The sequence below is a fragment of the Desmodus rotundus genome, chromosome 11, assembly GCF_022682495.2.
Source record: "Desmodus rotundus isolate HL8 chromosome 11, HLdesRot8A.1, whole genome shotgun sequence".
In the NCBI taxonomy this organism is placed as follows: domain Eukaryota; kingdom Metazoa; phylum Chordata; class Mammalia; order Chiroptera; family Phyllostomidae; genus Desmodus; species Desmodus rotundus.
In genome coordinates this window covers 87,663,534-87,684,304 of record NC_071397.1, presented here as the reverse complement: position 1 = coordinate 87,684,304, position 20,771 = coordinate 87,663,534, and the positions used below count along the sequence as shown (strand labels likewise).

Genomic DNA, 20,771 nt, shown 5'->3' with positions numbered 1-20,771 from the left:
AAATTATTCCTGGTAGAAGATGGAATGCTGGGTAAAAATCAACTGAGACAGTAAAGAAAGCAAAGAAAATTTTGATCAAGTTAATATGAAATGAGTGAAGGAAACTGTTTTGAACAATAAGTGCAAGATAACAGAAATTAGGCCTCCTGGAGAACACTGTTTAAAAGCATCTAAGTTTAAGAGGAGAAGTCTGAACTTTGTTCTCACAGCACTGAGAGTCACGGAAGGAGATACAGGGGATAAAACATCTGAGAAGGCACTCTTAGGAGATAAGATACATGAGGACCCAAGGATCCAAGATGAGAAGGAAGAGATAAGTGGCTTAAAGAAAGGGAAGAAGTCTGGCACGGACAAGGGGGCTCCATTATCTAGGATGGTTCTAACATTAAAATTGCACTTTGGAAAAAATATGAAAGCTAATGCTATGAACCATTGCAAAGCAGGCATAAGGGAGATCTCAGAGAAAGATGATCCATTTTATTTTCATGGTATTTATCTTACTTTTACTGTAGACCAACAAAGCTCAAAAAGTTTATAGGCAAAAAGCACAGAGATCTGGTATAGACAAATGGACTTCGTGGTCACCCTGGTGTGATTCTGACTGATAACCGAAACTGGAAGCATGGGACCTTCGCCCTTGCCTTGATGCTTTATGAAAAGGACAGAACAGAAAGGAACTTACTGCTTGTAAAATGCACATACATAGCAATAGAGAAAAATAAACATTTTAGGATAGGTTACCAAGACTGGGAGAGAAAAACAAAGCAAAATTAGGAATAAAAATAAGAAAATAATCAATTAATGCACCCAAGTATTGGGACAAATAAAATAAGAGAGACAACCTTCCAGCAAATGTAACATAGTAAACAAAGAAAAAAAGATAATAAAATAAAAGACATGACAATGTAAGAGAATATAGTCGTGTTCTTAAAATTTTAAAAATTCACATGGAATAAATTATTTTCTAAAAGGTAACATTTTTATGATCAAGAAAATGACATGAATATCTGCAATCAACATTACAAATCAACACTGTTCTTCCCGTTCTACCCCACTAGGCAGAAGCATATCTGCAAATAGGGTAATCAAAAAATGTTATATGCAAATGATGTGTGAGTATACTGATAAAGGCTAAGGAAATCAATTTTATACGTGTACACATGTGCACACAAGCAGAGACACAGACACACATATAGGGTGTAGAAGAAAGCTACCATATACCAACTCTACAACAATAAACAACAATAAAAGCACAAAACCACCAAGAGTAATAGTTCTAGGGAGACAGGTAGACAAACCTTCAAAACACTTCTAAGGACACAGACATGTACCTAGGTAGTGAAGGAAAGACTCCATTTCAAATTAATCATTTTTTAACCAATAATTGAAATGACTAAGATTTTACTGCAAGAAAAAATATAGAAAAATAATATGAATTTTAGTTAAAATATTAGAGAAAATTTACTGTACTGGATGAAAAAGATTTATAAGAAAAATGTTATGTGTTAGGGCTAAAACTGATGGTGTCATAAGACAGAACCAGCAAAATTAAATAAATGTGAGACATGAACGCACTTACCATTATGATAAAGGAAATACTGACAAGGAAGAGCTAAATTATTCAACAAAAACTGATCATTTAAGAAAAATAAAATAAAATAGAACAGATTAGTGTTTCCTATCTCAGGCTGCAGTATAAAATGAGCTGAGGAGCGTTTAAAAAGCAGAGATGCATGAACCCTACTCTTGATACCAAACAGTTATTGTATAGATCCACTCACCTGGAGGCTTTGCACAAAATATTTTTAAAAATAAAAATACAGGTGGCTTAGTTATTAAATGTAAATTTTAAATCAAACAACATCATTTTAAAGTGTACATATATATTTCACTAATATCAGTATGACAAAGTAATTTGTATGCGTATCAACAAACCAAAATCACAAAGGAAAAAGACTCACAAGCTACAATCACATAAAATTAAACCTATACATCAAAAAAACACCATTTACAAAATTAGACAACACATGCAAAGCTTGAATAATAAACAAGAAATATGAATAGTTAATATCCTAATCTAGAAAAAAGCTTTTGCAAATTAATCAGTAAATAGTAATACCATAACAGAAAAAGGAACAAAGAATATGACCTAACAATTGACAGAAGGAATCCTACCGGGGCCAACAAAACATGTTATTGTTACTGAAAACTCGGTGATAATCAAAGAAATGAAAGTAACACTGGGATGCAGTCTATCACGGTACAACCGGCAGAGGTCTTTGAAAAGAAGCCAACCGTTCATTCATCGTTAGCAGGGGGTCAGTAAGGACACTTTCACGTACACTGGTAGCAGGGGTGTGATACTCAAGTTCACAATGCAGTGCAGAGCCTTGAGATGGTATTACTTTTTAACAATGTAATCTTCATTAATAGTCATGTTTAATTAAATAGAAGTATGCACAAAGATGCACTTAAAACAATATTCTCTAAATATACAGAGATGAATTTTAAACTCCATACAAAGGAATATACCAAAAGGCCAAACAAAAAATACAAATGATAAAAATATAATACCTAATTTTTGCGTGTATGTCTCTAAAATTTTCCAATGTATTTTCTGTTAACTGGCCTCTCTCATGGTACTTTACATTGAGCTATTTCACCTCTTATTTGTTTTATTTGCCTTTCCACTACATACCCAGCTCCTGTCAAAAACCTTCCTATTTTTTTTCCTACCCATTAATAGGCCTGGTCAAAATCTAGGAGTAAGAAGACTCCAAACCACTCTGTTAAACAGGAGGTTATTTTTAAAAATGGTTTGTGGTTATATACGGATTCCAATTATCTGTTCCTGTCTCTCACTCACATTAATCATCAAACGTGGAGAAAGTGAACATTAATGAAAATGGATGCCCTTGAGATATTAAAAATTAAAGGTGCTTCCTTTAATTATTAAGATATTATATTGCAAATGACCTTGTATATGTAATGTCTTTCTGCTTCCTTTAAGGAACTACACTCATCACAATGTACTTAAACAGGACCTCCTCCAAGGGTGTGAAACACAGACTCATTAATCTTAATGTATATATGCCCTTTGTTGTGGCTCGGGAGCCTGAAGGTTTTTTATATTAAATATTAACTTGATTTACTTACCCTTTATGATCATTGTACATTCTATTAAGTCTGTCCCACTTTGCATTCAGCTGAGTAAGTGCATCCCGGATTTGAATGGCTTCAGGTCCAGAGGCTTCAAGGATAACATCCGGTTGTTTTTCATGAATGACTGCAACCTGCTCGCCCAGTTTGTCCACTTGGTCTTTGATATTCTACAAATATATTGTCAGACATTCACAAAATCCAGCAAAAAGATAAAAAGAATGAAATCACAGACCAATAACTTATACTGTATAACATTTATTTGATATGAGATATAATCATTTTTGCTATTCAAAACTGAAAATGTTAAAAAAAAGTAATACCCTGTGTTGGCCAAAGTATGAGGGATGTTACATGATATCCCAATGGTGGGAAAAAGTCTTCACAGATGTTCCAAGTAGCATTTATGCAGGATATATAAAAAGCTTCCAAACATTCTTTAAAGGTAATGAGGTGTTTGAAGCTAAAATTATTTATATTTTCAAATATCTACTAATGCTAATTTAAATGACAGAAATGAGCTGTCAATCAAAGCTATCAAATCTACCAGCAATTTTATTGTAACATTACACATAAGATTATATTAAATCAGATTATATTAAAAAGCCTTGATGATACGGATGAATAATTTTGTGAGCTAACTAAAAACTTCCAAATCCCTAACTAACTTACAATCAACATGCGATCCCACACCCCAGCCATCGGCCAGTGGTACACTGTTACAGGTGGCACGATCAATGTTGGTATTTCACATCGACTGGCAATCAAGTGTATACGAAAAAAATGTAGTCTCTGCAGGTGGTAGATTAAAAATGTCTGATGGCGCAAAGGATTAATAACTGCACACGAAAAATCTATGCCTACTTTTAAAACATTAAAATTGTTATAATATTTCCTTGGTGAATACAGGAAAGGTTTATCATTCATACACATTATTAACTCCTTGGCACAAATTTTGAAAATTATAGATCATCTATGTAGGCACCATGACAAATTCCATACTTAATTTCTACACTAACTGCAGCTATTCAAGCACCCTGCCTGGAGGTCTACCTTCAGAGCATCCTCCTGGAAAGAGAAGTCTTCAAACACCACGGCGCTCAGCTCTGGGGCTTTCAGTGAAGACTCGATACCATCCATGGACAGTAAAGCTTTGCCGATTTCAACCATGTAATCTGTAGGGAGAGGTGATGATCTGATTCCGGGAGCCAGTTGACCCATTCTCTTCTGTTGAACAGGGACTGCCTGTAAAATCATGAAAATAATAATAATAGTAATGTACACTCTTGAAACATCCCCACAATGAATAACAGCAAATTGAAAAAAACACAGGACTATTTTGGGGAGAAGTGCAAAACTCTGAACCACATTTTTAAAAACTAAGTTTTAATTTTTTATGCTTTTGCCCTGCTTCACGGGGCAACAATCTCTATTAACAACCTCTATCCTGATTTTTGTCTGTAGCCTGCTCTTGAACAGAAAGGTTTCATTTTAAAATCTATGCCACCTAAACTCATTTAGCAAACGGGAAAGCATAACATGTTCTTTCCTGAGTTACTGAGGACACAGAACACGCTGCAAATCATAAAGTTATATATAAAATAAGACACTTAAATACCATTATGACTTTACCCATTTTTAAAATCTCACAATTACAGTAAACACTTCTGGGACTCAGTGTTAAAAATGTAAATAAGTTAAACATGTATTTATAACATAGTTTTTTTGTAATTCATAAACAGTGTTGATTAAAATAACATTCAGGTAATTCCATTATAATCTTAACCTCTGTGAACAATATTATAGAACACGAACATCCTACATCAGACGATAGGTACTAACACTGAATTCAGACAAAACTAAGCTAAGCTGAGTGGACTGCTTGTTTTCCCTAATTATAGTATTTTCTGGGTCAACTAGTCCTTAAGGAGTTGAAGTCTTTTACTTCTAGATGGCTGCAGTTTAATAAATGCTGTCCAGGACTTGCACATAGACAAGGTTCTCCTGCTCATGGATTAAAGTAGCTTCACAGTTTCACTAGATCCCTATATTGAACTTCTGCAACATGATATTCCTCTGTAAATTCAAAGGTGATAGTGAACACATGTTTATTGAGTGAGTGACCTTGAAAACAGTTACAATTCCTAAATGAAATCAAAAATCAAACTAAAAGCACTGAGTCAATATGGTGTTTAATCTAGAGGTCTGTGTTTATTTGCAACAAGAACAGACCCCCAGGAGAACACCAGCCCATTTACAGTGCACCTGGGAATATGGCCATTGAAAAGGGAGCTGCCACCGAGTCTTTTCCTAGAATAGAAATCATAGTGTACCAATTTCATAAATTTGGTTATTTGTAAGCTAGAATTTTTGTTGACCTCTACATAGAAAATACAGATCCAAAGGAGGAAGCCACTCCCAAAAAAAACAGATCCTTTTTAAGGTTTAGCACATTATCAGAAATCCAAAAGAGATGACCAACGATAAAGTTTCATGTTTCTATTTTCTCTGACTCTGGCCCCCTCTAAAAATATAAACACGTCTAGCAATGCGCACTAGAAGAGAGGAGGCAGTGTTCCAGCTGGTGTGCTCTGAGGTGCCGTGGACACTCGCACCACAGCGAGCCTCTGAGTGACGGGGCTGAGTAAGCCATGTGGGGGGCACTCTCCCAGGACCGTACCTTAGCTTTGTTGTATCTGGTGTGCAAAAGTAGTAACTGCAAACGGATCTTTTCTTTTGTATTATCTTCCATAGGTAGATGTAACATTTCTTCTCCTCTTTGTAAAACGTCCTCAATCTGGGCTCTTTCCTCATCCATCTGAATGTTTAAAAGGAAAAAAACTTACTCAAAAGAAAAATATACATAGGGTCACTCACCATCAGTTCCCAAGTAAGAGACTTTCCTGACAACATAAAACTCAACGTACGTTCATCTAAATTATATACAACAAAAATATCATGTTTTTCTTGAAATAGTTAATATTTGATGTTAAAATGTCTCATAAAGAATGCTAGTTTAGGAAAAGTTAGATAGCATTAAGAGAACACTACTTTTAGTCAGGGAGTACTATGTCTATTTTTTAAGCATCATATAAATCAATTATATCGCACTCAGAAAATCATATTTGAACTCTTCTATTATGTTTGGTAGATATTCGCATAAGCAACATTGATTTAAAAATACAATTAACGAAGAAGGAAAATAAGAGCATCATGATTTTTAAAATTTTGAACCAAACCTTTTCATCTTCATGACTGGATTCCAGGTGTTTTTCTACAACTTTTAACATATTTTCTATGTCATTTTCTAATTTTTCCAAGTCAGAGAGAGGTACCTCAGCTTCAAATGCTTCAGCGGCGACCAAACTTTGGTAGGATACTGGCTCCTGGCCAATCAGCAACTGTGGAAGGAAAAGTGTCCTTTGAAAACATATTCTGAACTTGACCTTCTGTTTTGATCAGAGCGGTGGAGTGTCAAAAGAGGAACTAGCCTTTATTTGAACTGACTTTAATTTCACTCATTTACAGCAATGATTTTACCGATTTGAGCCTCTCTTAATTCTCTATTTTCTCCAAACTCTAGCAAGAAATGTGAAGTAATGTGGAAAGCACTGTGGCTGCCTCTATGACTGCGTGGAGGATCCTGAGACCACACAGGAGCACTGTAGAAATTAGTGTCGTGGTCCGAAGGCCGTCCCTGCCCTGGCCGCAGACAAAGAAGAGAAAGGACACCACCTAGGACAGGTACATCCCAAAGAAAGCCTTCCAGTTACCTTTCCCCAATAGAATTGCCCCTGGATTTTGAGAGCCAAACTCTTAGGAAGTACATATGCCTACGGAAATTACAATGAAGTAATTTCAGGAAAGACCTAGTGACAAAGACTTTACAATTATATAACTAAACTCAATGTAGCAACTTTATTAAAATTAAATAACATGCAAGAAAATGATATATGCAGTGTTGGCTGAGCATGGGGAAAGTAGCCTCTGACATTATGGTTGTGAAAGTATAAACTGGCCCAGACTTTCTGTAGGAATCTTTGGAAAATCATTTTAACAGTATTTATATACACAACTTTTGCAACAATTTCAAGGAATTCTAAGAATTGATCCTAAGGGTATATTAAGAGATGAGAAAACAGACACACATAAAAGAATTTTAAAGAAGCGATATTTATAAAAGCACAATAAAAGTAAAAACTAACTTAGAAAATTACAACAGATCACTTAAAATACTTCATAGCCATTAAAAACCATGTCAAAAGGGAATATATAAACAATACAAATTTATTGACATTTTAATATCCTATGTGCATGAGTAAGAATAGACATATATGCCAAAACATTAGCGGAGGGTGTTTACGGGGACAGTGATAACTCTGCTTCTTTGTACTTCCTCTAGCTCTAGCCCTATGTCTTGTATATCACTCTTTAATGACAAGAAAAGTCCCCCATAGACTTACTGAAAAAATAAAGGAGTGCAGGTGAGAAGATAAGGATGGAAGGTTAAAGCGAAGGAATAAAAAGATTAAAGCAAGATATTTGTTTGTTTTCTTTAAATTGTGAATAATTTAGGTCTATAAACAAACTATGAAAGATAGGATGGCCTATTATATCAGCTATTTCAAATTAAAGCCAAGTTAGAGAATATTTTCCTTCCTGCAAAAAAAGAGGAACCTTCCTCTTGCATAATTCCAATACATAATTCCAATTCTCTAGAGGTAGAATTAATTGAATATTCAACAAACGCCATTCAATGGGCATGGTGGAGCTTCTAAAACAATCTCAGAATTCTATCTCAGGATGAACGCCTGGTTTAAATAATCTCCATGTCAGCTGTGTTGTTTCGTTTGGTTATTTTTCTCTAGCAAACTTTCAAAACGTTTTCACCAAAGGAAAACATTACTTCTGAACACTAACCACATGCCTGGCCTTGAGATCACTATAATGTTATAAAATGTTTCATTTCCTCCCCTCATGAAACAAGGTAAGAAAAGAGAGAATAAGAAGGATAAACACAAAAAGAGAAAAATTATAATATGGAAGAATAAATTAATACCATTTTTTAGGGAAGTTCTTATTTTTTATCCTCTTACTTAAATTTGTAAGTCCCTTTTTCAAGTTTGTAAAACAAGGTATCAGCTTTCTATATTAATTAGGTCTAAATTGTGAAATTACTTGTAACATTTAGAAGCTTCAACACACACAAAAAAAAACAAATTCACAAGTGTACAGTGTGCACAAATGTATAAAGTATTACTATACAATGAGTTCAATATGCATGCTTCACTGGGGAATGAGTTACACTGTATTATAGCCAACTTTAACAATCCATTGAGACTCTGAAACCTCTCAAATTGGTTACTTTGTTCAATTTTCATTTAATATTTTTTCTCCTTCATATGTACAATCACAAATAAAAAATGCTCCATTCAACAAAAAGTGTACTTTTAAAAGTTTTTACTTATGTACCACATACTCATCTGTAATTTAAATACATAATTATATGAAAAATAGTGTTATATAAAAATATAATTACACCCTGGCTGGTGCGGCTCAGTGCCAGCCTGTAAACCAAAGGGTCACCAGTTCAATTCCCAGTCGGGGCACATGCCTGGGTTGCAGGCCAGGTCCCCAGTAGGGGGCATGCAAGAAGCACCCACACATTGATGTTTCTCTCCTCTTTCTCCCACCTCTCCCTTCTCTCTAAAAATAAAGGAATAAAATCTTTGAAAATGTATATATATAATTACTCACTTTGGCACTTTTGATGTGTTGAGACACCTTTTCAAAGTTTCTATTCAGTTCAGCTAATTTTGGTTCTACAAGCTCCCTGCTTGAGCCTCCACGAGCATTCATCAAAACAACAGCTTCATCGCGAACATTCTCAACCTGAAGTCTGGCATCGTCCAGCTCAGACAGTAAACGCTAATTTAATGGCAAGAAAACATAAAATTATCACATGAGAAAAATCAAAACCAAACATGGATGTGACGCTAACTCAGAATTAAATAAATGTCTGGGATTACTAATAAGAGATTTTAATACAGTCAACTTGCATAATAACTATTCATACATTAAGACTCATTCAAGACTTCAGTGTCTCCAATGAAATAAACACTGATGAATCTACTGCATGGGAAGAATGTGGGCGCAAGTAACTTGGCACATCCTACCAAAGAAAGGACTATGGCCACACCTTCCATCCCCAGAAGTACTACTGATCCCGTGTTTGCTACCTGCACAATTTCTTCCTGTTTACTCGCTGGTTTTTTTTCAATCTCATCCAATAGAGCTTCAGCTTGATAAAGCCAAGTACTTATGTGAGCAACATTTCCATCAAATATTTCCAACTGGTTCCGATGGCTCTAGAAGAGAATTAATAAAATGCTGATACAATCATAATATAAAATATTTAAGATGATAATCTTTAAAGAGATGTAAAAGACCTTCAGAGAGCCAATTATATGCTAAATTTCAAGGGTTTCCACCTTACTACAAGACTCTTCCCAGTGAATAAATCCTCATTCCTAAAGATGCACAGCTATGATGAAGTACTTTTTAAAATTTTTTATTTATTGATTTGAGAGAGAGAAAGGATTAGTAGAACAAGTAATTGGTTGTTCTACTTATTTATATATTCTTTGGTTGATCCTTGTATGTGCCCTGACCAGGGATCAAAGCCGAAATCTTTGCATATCGGGAAGATGCTCTAAACAACTTAGCTACCAGGCCAGGGCAAGCAGTTTTTAAATTCATTTGATTTAGACCTCAGTACAATAAAAAGTTGAAGAAGAATAAAAGGTGAAAGTTTCTTTCTCAATTTTATTTTATTCGTCTCCCTTATGCCTCATTCTTACACCACAAATAATCTCATTGGCCCCCTTAATCATATTTGTTTAAAAGTCACTTTTAAAAGTAATGATATAAAAGAACAATTAAAATAGGAATTGAATAAGGTTCCGCCCGTTCAATAGACCTTAGAGGGAAGGGCCTGTGTCTTTTCACCTCCCTGCCATCAGCACGTGACAGTACACCTGGATCAGACCTCAGTAACATCTCCTAAAGCAGAATATAAAACACGACTGAAATAACAAATTCGAAAACAAAAGCAAACTCGTTAATCCAAATAAATGAGCAAAACCGCTGACACTAAGGTGAGGATTCCGAACCTGATCAAAAAGAAGAGGGGAGCCTTGTGATGAAATTATAGTTTAGAAACTGTATTTTTTAGGATAAATGAAACTAGAAGAGAAACTTAGAAGAAATGTGTTTAAAAGACAAGGAAACAAATTAGTAATCTATGATATGGACAATAGTTGAAAAATAAAATGCAAGACATGAGAAAAGTTTTGACTGTGATCTGCATTTTAAGTAAGAAGAAGTAATAGGCACCAGACTTATTTACCCCAATAATGCAGGTAAATCAATATTTTAACAGGACTAGAAAGATACTTCTTGAAAGGAGAATTTGGAAGGTACAGACGAAGAATGCAAAAAGTAAGGGGGGTGAGAATGTAAAGTAAAGCTACTTATAACAAAAACAAACATATTTAATGAACATATTCTATCAGCCAAGAATTTCACACTTGTTATTCGACATTTAACAATTCTGTCAATATGTTCTTTTATCTGCATATCTAGGAAAATTAAAGCTTAGTGATATTAAGTAATGTACATCCAAGGTTATGCAGATGATGAGTCATGCATGAACCCTGGGTTTGAATCTGACAGATCGCAAAGTAAGCCCGTGACCTTCCATGTCCTTCACATTCCGACTGATTTCAATAAATATTCACACACATAATAATCAATTTTTTTCTGCCTCTATCCATTACCTAGTAATTCTATAAATTTGGGGAAAGTCCTATCTATGGTATGTCAGAACAAAATAATGATTTATAAATGACAACTCCCTCTAAGGGAGTTCTACTGATAATATTCATTGTTAGTGGAAGAAAAACAGAAAACCGATATGAAAATTAAATGGTCACTATATCCATGAAGTAATTACCAGTGTATTGGTATAACCAGAGAGTAACAACACATAAAACTTAACAATTATCATAATCATCATAACAGAATCTAAAACTGGTTCTTTTATATATTATTATGTTAAAGCACTACATATTTCATGTCATATAATCATCCCAAAAACTGTGTGAGGTGTAAGTAATAACACGCCCATTTTACATGTGAGAAAACTGAGACTTAGAGAGCTTTTGAGTAACTTGACCAATGTCACCCAACTAGTCAAAATTCTCTTAGGCCATCAGATGCTACAGCCTGTGCTCGTAACGAGTACACTATTGCTAGAACATTATAAACATTACATATAGTTTATAATAATATGAAAATTAAATAAGATTAAATCATTAAAATGTAACAACAGGGACACTAAGATATTAAAGTACACACTTCCATGTAAATTACAAATGATTTTTTACCTAACAGAGACATTTTGAACTCCTTCTAGTTATCATTTTTTCAAAGGAGACACTAAAATGTAATGTAATGAAATTAATTCACAAGCAAAACATTACAGTGACAGAAAAAGTAGAATTTGGAATTCAAATCAAAACTGTATTCATTTTTAAATAATTAAAGGGGAGAAGATTTCACCTTTAGTCTTTCAGAAACATACCATTAGAGTGTTGCACCAGTCCTCGGTCCAGGTGCGGACTCGGCTCCACCCGGCGTTCAGGACACAGAGCCTCTCTTCTAGCACCGGCTCGCTGCCCTCAATCAAGTTCTGGAGGGCAGCACTGCTCTCTGTGATGGCATTTAAATCCGCTTTTCTCCTCTCCAGATCCCTCAGAATATTCTAGAAAATAAGAATACCAAGCAAGACCCATTTGATCTCTCACATTATAAAAGTTTCCATAGCTTCATTTTTAAAAAATCTTTCTTCCACATACTCCCTAGAAAGCTTCTAATTGCCAGAGGCTTACAAAATGCCATAACTTACTAACATGTGAGAGCTTTCAAGTTGCTAATAAAAATTAAAACATTTAATTATGCAAATAGCAAGAACTGTATTAAATTCAGGTATGAAAAAGGTAATTTATTTATTTGAAGTATAAATTCCATGTATCACATACAACACTAATTATCTTCATCATAACTCCAAACGTAAATAATTAATTTCATTTTCTATAACTACAAGCTGGCAAAGCAGAACTATCCCAGAACTCACAACTCTGAAAAATTCACAGTGAATTGATTTCCTTGATTTCTACAGGATACAATTGGTAAATATACTTGCAAAGATTGCATCCTATAACTAGATGACTTAACATATAATTTGCTGGATAAGCTCTACAAGCAATGTTTCATCTTAAGGAAATCATAAGAATAGGTACATCGAGCTTTGGTCTCACAATTATCATAATAAACAAAGGCAATACTCTGCCTGGGATGATGGCAATTACATTCTCACGTTCCTAAATTTGAGTAGGCGAGGTGTAGAGAGTTACAGAGAGAATAGTGAGTTCCAAAATTAAAACTACAATGTTTGCTCCATGGAAAGGTGACACATGCCCGTTTAACCTACTGATGTTGAACCTTTTTAAACCAGCATTTAAACAAATCCTTTAAAGGAGCTCAAGTCTATACTTAATCTCATATCATTAAGTCATAGTTTGGGAGGCACAAAAACTGCAAATTCACCAGTGAGTCAAGGTTTAAACACTTATTTGGCCATGCCAATTACTGATATTTTTAAAGGTACTAAAATGTTTCTCATAAGTGTCCTTCTCCAGCAGGTAGAAAAAAAAATAGAATACCCACAGTCCCGCTCCCTGAAGGTAAGACCTTCTGCTTTCCTTCCGTGTTATGTACTGACTGACTAGGACAGTTTTTAAGAACTACAAGGAAGAATTAATTGTGAGTAATTCAACTGAAATAGTGCACATGCTATCTATGCTAACAGGCTTTACTGTAAAGAAAATGACTTCATTGAAAATAATGATATTTAAGCTATGTTATAAAAACACTAAGTTCAGGAATAAAAATGCTATTTAAGTTTTGCATTGAAAATAATTTTACCAATTTCTAAGTGCAATACATTAAAATGTTGTGAAACATGCATATTTCTTAAACCTGAAAACACAACTTTGAAAAAAATGGGTGATTATGTTATATAATGATGTTTCATTTGATTCACTCTCGTGGAGAGAATGTGCTATGAATTCATGATTTGTCTACACCATCTTCATTATTTCAAATCTGAAATGGGACTAAATGGGAATTGAAGAGTGAGTAGTTTCAGAAGAGACAAGCTTATTATTTATAGTTTTTACCTGAAAATTAATTGAATTTATAGGTGTACAAAGATGAATGAATAAAAAGTAAATACGCAAAAATCAGTAACATTGATGTACCAGCTATGGGCAATTAGTAAAAAAGAGAAAAGGTGTACTTTTTACAGTATACAAAATAAGTAAGTATGAATAAACGTCTTTGCATATTTGTATAATGTTTATGAAGAAAATAATCACAGCATTATGTAAGGATGTAAGGGACTTGGGGGGAAATGACACATATCATGTGACTAAAAAGGAAAATAACAAAGATGTCAATTCTCCTCAAAACAAATCTATAAATTTAAGGCAATTCAAATAAAAATTTCTAACAGAATCTTTGAAGAATTTGGGAATAATCCTAAAGTTCCTGTGAGTGTACAGAAACAAAGAAGCATAAAGACAGGGAGCCCATTCAGTATATGTTCAAATACATTATAAAGCCACATAGTTAAATAGCTGAAGAACATTTTAGAGGGTCCAGTCAGTGAATCAGAAAACAAAGAAAATCAACAGCCAAAAAGAACAGACAAAGTTAGCACGTCCAATCAATGAGGAAGAGATAATTACTATAAACAGTGCTGAGATAACTGGTTAACTACTTGGAAAAAAGGTTACAGCCTTACCTCATTATATACACCAGAATAAATTCCAGAAGGATTAAAGCATTAAAGATAAAAAAGATGAAACTATAAAAGAGCTAGAAGAAAATATAAGTAAATAATTGCATAACCTTGGAGCAGAGTTGGCCTTTCTAAGCACTAATGGCATAAATAATGAAAAGATGATTTTATTTTTTAAAAACATAATAACAGCATTTTTAAAACTATATACAGAACAGAAAAGGAAGTAAAGTGGCAAAAAATATTTTTGCAGCAAGAGACAACACACTACACATGAATAATTATAACAGGTAAAGAGCTCTAAATTAAAAGACTAACTGGTGCTAGAAAAATGGTCAGAATTACAATAAATGGCAATTTTTAAAAAGAAAGACAACGGGGGTGAAGAGGATTGAAAGTGGGAGGTGGGGTGGGTAGAGGAGAGTAATGGGTGGAAAATGGGGACAACTGTAACTGAACAAAAATAAAAATAAATAAATAAACAGATAGAAATAAATAAAGAAAAACTACAAATGGCCTATAAACTTATGGAAAATGTCCTAATTAAATAACCAAAACATGACATTTGCCTACCATCGTCAAAGCTGTGGTTAAAACAAGCAAGCAGAAATTCTCACGAGGAGCTGGTAGGTACACATTTCTGAAGGACAATTTCATTTCATGTGTAAGCCTTTAAAATGGATATATCCCTAGACCCAATATTTTTAGGTCTAAGAATTATCCTCAGAAAATAATCATGAATACATGTTATGACTTAATTATAAGTACATTCATCATGTCATTTTTTACAATAGTGAAAATCAGTAATAAATTAAATGAACACGAATGGAGAAATGGAACAATAAAAAATAAAAAATTCAATTAAACACTACACCTAGCTCCAATACGCGATACAGAAACACTTGTAGGTGAAGGAAAATGGCAAAGGTAAGTTTGTTTGAGAAGGCCATGCAACACTAGATACAACAGGATGCTCTCTGAATACGTGTTTGCGCCTGTGCAGGTCTACATGGGCCCGTGAGACACTGAGACAGCCGCAGGGCGGTCTTGGATTGTAGACGGTTTTTGCTCCTGTCTTTTTGTTACCACACTATGAGCAGGTCATTCAATGAGCTCATATAACTTGTATTACTAAGAAGGAAACAAGGGCTTTCAAAGTATATTGTACAAAGAAGACAGTATTTCCTGGAAAAAGTTACATGTAACAAAAATAAAGCTTGGTGCCTTTGCTTTGCATTCATCCCCAACACACCCATAAATGCTAGAGCACTGCTCATTTCCTGCACACATTTCTTTTCACTTCACACAGCCCATGGCATGATTATGGTTCTCAGGAGCTGTCCTGTAAACACTCTTTCTAGTGCCTAATGTCCAGCCTTCACCCAACTGCTATGTCCACAGAGCACTGACATCAAGGCGTTGTCACCCACGGTCTCAGACCACGTCCTCTTCACTCCCCACAGGCCAGCATGAGCACGTCATGTCAAAGTCCATCTTGTGACTTTATAGAAACTCGGATGGTTTATTTCAGTACTTCTCTCTGGTAAACATGTTTCTTTCTTAGAAAATAAATTTCGGAAAAGAAAATGCCTCGGACATTGGTCCGTCTCAAAAGAGAATTGGCAAATCCACTCTCTGATCTAGGCAATTTCAAACTAACTAGAAGACTAAAGAAAACTCTGTATCTTCTATTAATTCTTTTGAAACTTCTGTTCCTGTGCTCTTTACATCAGTTTGCAATAGAAACATCAGTGACTGGTACAAAAGTTATTATGGAAGAATTAACAAATAAACTCAGCACAATACTTGGTGAAGAATGAATACCCAGAAAGATGCCATCAATTTTGAAGGTGACAGCTATGTTTTCAAATGCCACATAAGCATAACTCTTATAAAGGCCCACTGGTGATCCATTTGAGTTCAATGCTTTTGGAATCAAGACAATAAGAGCTTCTCAAAATAGTTGTTTTAAAAAATATTCTCATTGTTTTTGCTTAGGACAGAGAAGTAGAAAAAATAACAGAAGAAAAGAAAAGGCTGCATTTAATACGACACCCACCCAGACTGCCCCAAACAAAATGCCACAGGTTACTCTGGTGTGACGCTGGCGGTTCCCCAGAACCACTACTTACTTTCGCCCAGGAAATTTCTGTATCCAGGTCGCCAAGCAAACCTTCTGACGTGGATTTCTGCACCAACTCCGTTTCTGTGACAGAAAGCCATTCCGAGAGAGAAGCAGCCTCTTTCCTCACTTTCCGGGCCAACTGCGATGCTCTTTCCAGACCCTGCTTTCCTTCTGTCACCTAAAAAGAAGGGAGGGGGAGGACTGAACGTGAGGAAGGATGAATCAGAATAGTAACTGCAGCAGTGTGATGGCAAAAGATGCTCTGAGATATGTGTTCCGGGGGGCACAATACATCAAAATGACACCAAATCAACCACCTAAACTTGCAGGAGTGAGGTCAAAATTGCCCAGGAAATGTATGGACTGCTCATTCTTACTGATTTGAACAAAGTGAAAACAACATTTCAGCTAGTTTTCTCCGGGCTCTTGTGGAAACTCAGTTACTATTTACTAACCCAAGAAGGATCTAAAATCGTATGTAACACAGTTTTTGAACATTGGCAAGGTTTCAGTTCACACTCTTTCTTGCTTCCCTGCTTTCAAAGCCGAGACTCTCGGTGAGGAGGTACTAAGCCTATTGGATCCTGTCAGTAGTAAACGGCCCAACGACTCCCCAACGAATTCATCAAAATGCCCAAACTATAAATGCTTCTTGAAAGGATTTTAAATCCTGCTAACTAATGTGAACTTCATGTCATATATTTATTAGATTCCTGATGTTTTCACAATCTCAGTAGACTATTCAATTTAAATGCCCAAGGATGGATAACTTCAGTTTAAAAAAGGGGTTATTTTTTTAACAAAGTTTCCTTAGAATAATTCCTGAAATATCAGTAGTCACAGAAAATATAAAGTGAAATCTGGATTAAATATTTAAAATGACTTTCAGTGTAATTAGTAATCACTGTAAGAGCAACACAAACATTTAAAAATTAATAAAAATCATTGGAATAACTGTAAACATTATTAATACCATAAAATTCACACATGCATTCTCCCAGAAGCGAAATTTTAAAATAGACAAATGAGAGAGACAGAGACAGCAAGCAAGGGGGGGGGGGGGCCTCACCTGGGCGCCCAGGTCATTGTAGAGCACCTTCAGAGAAGTCAGCTGCTCGTCCATCCCCTTGGGGTTGTCGGTTTGCTGCTTCTGAACAATGTGCCTTCCTGTTTTGATTACAGTCTCCACTTCAAGCTTGACTTCACTTAGAGTTTTATAGAGTTTCTTAAAAATAAAACGAGACAAATCACACAATCATACCGAAAACCTGGCAACTGGAATCATTTCAGAACATGGCTTATACAGATTGATAGCCACAGATTAACCATGGGCATCAAGGGGCATTATATTTCCCAGATTTGGATTCCAAAATGAGTAAAATGAAATCAAAGTTGTAATAACTTTTTAAAATCAGAGAAGAAAATAAACAAAATACTTGTTTTTTTTAAAAAAAAAAACCTCATGTATATTTTTAAAGTTTATGAAAGTTTATGAACACTTTTCCTACATAAAATAGGAAAATATCAAGATGAAAAACTGAATGTCTATCATCTTTAAAATTATGTTTTTAAAAAATCCTGAATGCTATTACTATTTTTAAAAAGCCAACTCTGGCTACCTTTCTGGCTACTGGCATTTGAAAGTATCAACATTCACTTTTTTTCTAACACTGTTCTGAAGTACCAAGTCTACCACAATCAATACATCCTACTTACACAATGGAAAAATGCATGACAGCCCACTACATCAAGATGGATAAGGCTGCAAGAAGTCAGTTATGCAAGACAGAGCTGTCCTCCTCCTAGTCACCTTGAAAACAAAAATACTCGCTCTGTGCCGGCCTTGACCTAAAACATCTCCCGTGGCTCCGTCACATCATCGCAGACCCCTGGACCACGTCACATGTGGTCAAGGACTCCACTTGCTTTGTTGACCTCTGTATCTCAGTAAATACTAACATCTGCCACACACCCGTGTACACACACACTTACGTACAGAAATGTATCCTATGTATTCATTCTGCCACCTGTTTCAGCTTTTGAATTATCAAACAACCTTTGATGTATAACAAACGTGTAGATTATAATTTTGAAAAGCACAAAGAACTCATCCCAAACTTTTCTTCTCTTAACGAGTGGCATCTTGAGATTCTTCATGAGTCTTCTCCAGCAGAACACTAATTCTAATACCGTGAATGCTTAGCCCCATTTTTTAATTTATATGTAATTGAATTTTAAAGTTCAAGACTACAGTAGTAATAAGGACCTCTAGATAATTTCTTCTTTCACATCCTGGGTTTAAACTTTGATTTAAAATTAATTTTCCTAGAGAATGATAGTTTTCTGCAATAATATTTCTGACATCTAAGTATAATGTCTGCTTTCATATTTTAAGTTTAAACTTTATGAATTAAAATTTAAAATTTTAACTGTCCTTAAGAATGATTTTTTTACACTGTAATACTCTTAACATCCATTCTAAGTATGTATGGTTCTTCTAGCTAACTCAAATTTAACCTTTAAAAGTTAATTAGGCACATTCTTCCAAGCCTTTCATAACTTCATTCTTCATAACAATGAGTTCCCTTTGTTTTTTAATCAGGTGTGTGTGTGTGTGTGTGTGTGTGTGTATATACCTGATTAAATATATACATATATATATTTAATATATGTGTGTGCACCTTTTCTCATTTCCTTATTTCATGACACTGTAATAATTGATTTTAATCTCTCCTATCTATCTCTCCTACCTCTTTTAATTTCCTTGGAGAAGAAGACCACACTTCTTATTTTATAAGCTATTTTTCATCATGGATCCCAAATCTCAGCACACTACAGACAAATAATTATTGAACAAACCATGTACATTATGCTAGATGAAACCATATTAGCTGCTGGAAAACCCACTGGACCTCTAACCACCCAATGGCCTCACCATACACTTGTCCAGGTGGGTCTGGATGACATCAGGGTCCACATCCTTCACGTCCAGAACGTGGAGTTCTGCTTTCACACCATCCAGCACGCGCTTGCAGTCGAGCATGCGCTGTTCAAAGTTGGCGGGCTTCTGGAAAAGCTGGAACTTTGTGGACACCTCCCGAAGTTTCCTCTGTTTGAAGAAATGAAAATAATAAGCAATTCACATCAGAATGAAATTATCTCCCAGCAGACAGTATCAGGATAACACATATGGCGAAAGAGCTGTAAAAATAAAGCACCAATAAAAACATTCCATAAAGGAACTCAGTGAGGTTCCCCCGTGTCATAAATTACTTGATCCTCAGTGTCTTGATATTAGATACTATAAAAACCTAAGACGGCCTCGCTAGAAGTAAAACTGCATTAATTTCTCACCTGTTCAACAAATAGAGTCAGGATCTAGAACTCAAAATGCTGTTGTTCATTGTGAGCTCAGAAGGAAAGCCAATCCTGCATCCACCAGTAAGGGACTACGTGGTGCTGGGTCCCAGGCACTCAGCCTGCTCCTCCTATCAGCCCCGCAGAACTGACGGGAGCTCTGCGTTCAGGGAAAACACTATAAAGCTAACTTCTAATCTAGCTCATCTTCTCTTAGCTCAACTCTAGAATAAGATTCACTATTTTGCACCCACACAACAATTTGTTGCTGCTGCTCTGGGGTACAATGCACCTTTCATGCATCGCTGCGGTCTCATTGTTCACAACAAAAAGAAGACCAAAGTCGTCCAAGTCCTCAGCTCTTCCTCCTTCTCTTTTCACTCCCCCACACCGCTCCCCCTCGTCACCTGCAGCACATCCAGCTGACTGCCCCCTCTAGCAGTCCTGCCTTCTGGGGAGGAGGTTGGAAGCTGGGAACGTGTGTTTCTTCTCAACTCCTCTAGTGTTAGCTCGTGGGCAGAGATCTCTGCTTGGATTTTCTATAAAGAGATTAGAAGAGGGAGAACATACCTTTAAGTTTTATACAGTCATTTAACAGTGAGGACGGGCAGGTCCCTATGCAAGCTTTAGTAAGCTTTCAGTGTGATAACAATCATGTGGGCTCCTGTATGTTGTGCACAAACTATGGTCTTTGCATTTGTCATTTCTAATGTTTGCCACTTATTTATAAAAAAAGGAATTTTCCCAATTTCATAGCTAAGACAGCTGTAATTTCAAAATGGTGGCCATTTACCAGGGTTTCACATGAAGACCAAGAGAACTCCAAAACCCACATGCTGCCCCATAAGCAAGGTCAACCTTTCTATAGACTATTGGTTTGGGATGGCAGGAGGGGCTGGTCCTCACGCAGGGGAGGAGGCAATTGCATATGCTCTTTTTTACGACTCAAACACCTGCAATCCATGGCAGTACCTGGGCTTCCTGCGGCACTTGGAAGGCATCTATCCTATCCGTCAGGTATGTTGTGAGCTGCTTGTCCAGTTCCCCTAAGCTCTCCTGCAAAACTTGAAGCATGTGATCAGTTTCCCGCAGGACCTGGAGTTGCTTTTCCAAAGAAATCTGCTTGCTCTCTGCCTACACAGGGGATAAAATTGAATCATTAGTCACTCAGAACAAATATAAATAGCTGAATATAAGAAAACCCTC

General features: G+C 35.7%; 1 protein-coding gene across 8 annotated transcripts in view; it reads right to left on the bottom strand.

Moving 5' to 3' along the window:
• The window catches only part of UTRN (utrophin), a 448,258-nt gene that overhangs the window by 261,387 nt on the left and 166,100 nt on the right, over positions 1-20,771 (bottom strand). For all 8 annotated transcript variants that reach the window (XM_053914383.2, XM_024551943.4, XM_053914384.2 and 5 more), the window contains 12 exons: positions 20,538-20,699; positions 19,973-20,104; positions 19,144-19,317; positions 17,278-17,433; positions 16,216-16,386; positions 11,804-11,983; positions 9,399-9,527; positions 8,917-9,087; positions 6,399-6,560; positions 5,840-5,977; positions 4,213-4,404; positions 3,157-3,329 (listed from right to left, as the gene is read on the bottom strand). In XM_053914383.2, coding sequence (XP_053770358.1) covers positions 3,157-3,329; positions 4,213-4,404; positions 5,840-5,977; positions 6,399-6,560; positions 8,917-9,087; positions 9,399-9,527; positions 11,804-11,983; positions 16,216-16,386; positions 17,278-17,433; positions 19,144-19,317; positions 19,973-20,104; positions 20,538-20,699 — 1,940 coding nt within the window. The remainder of the gene's footprint in view (positions 1-3,156; positions 3,330-4,212; positions 4,405-5,839; positions 5,978-6,398; positions 6,561-8,916; positions 9,088-9,398; positions 9,528-11,803; positions 11,984-16,215; positions 16,387-17,277; positions 17,434-19,143; positions 19,318-19,972; positions 20,105-20,537; positions 20,700-20,771) is intronic.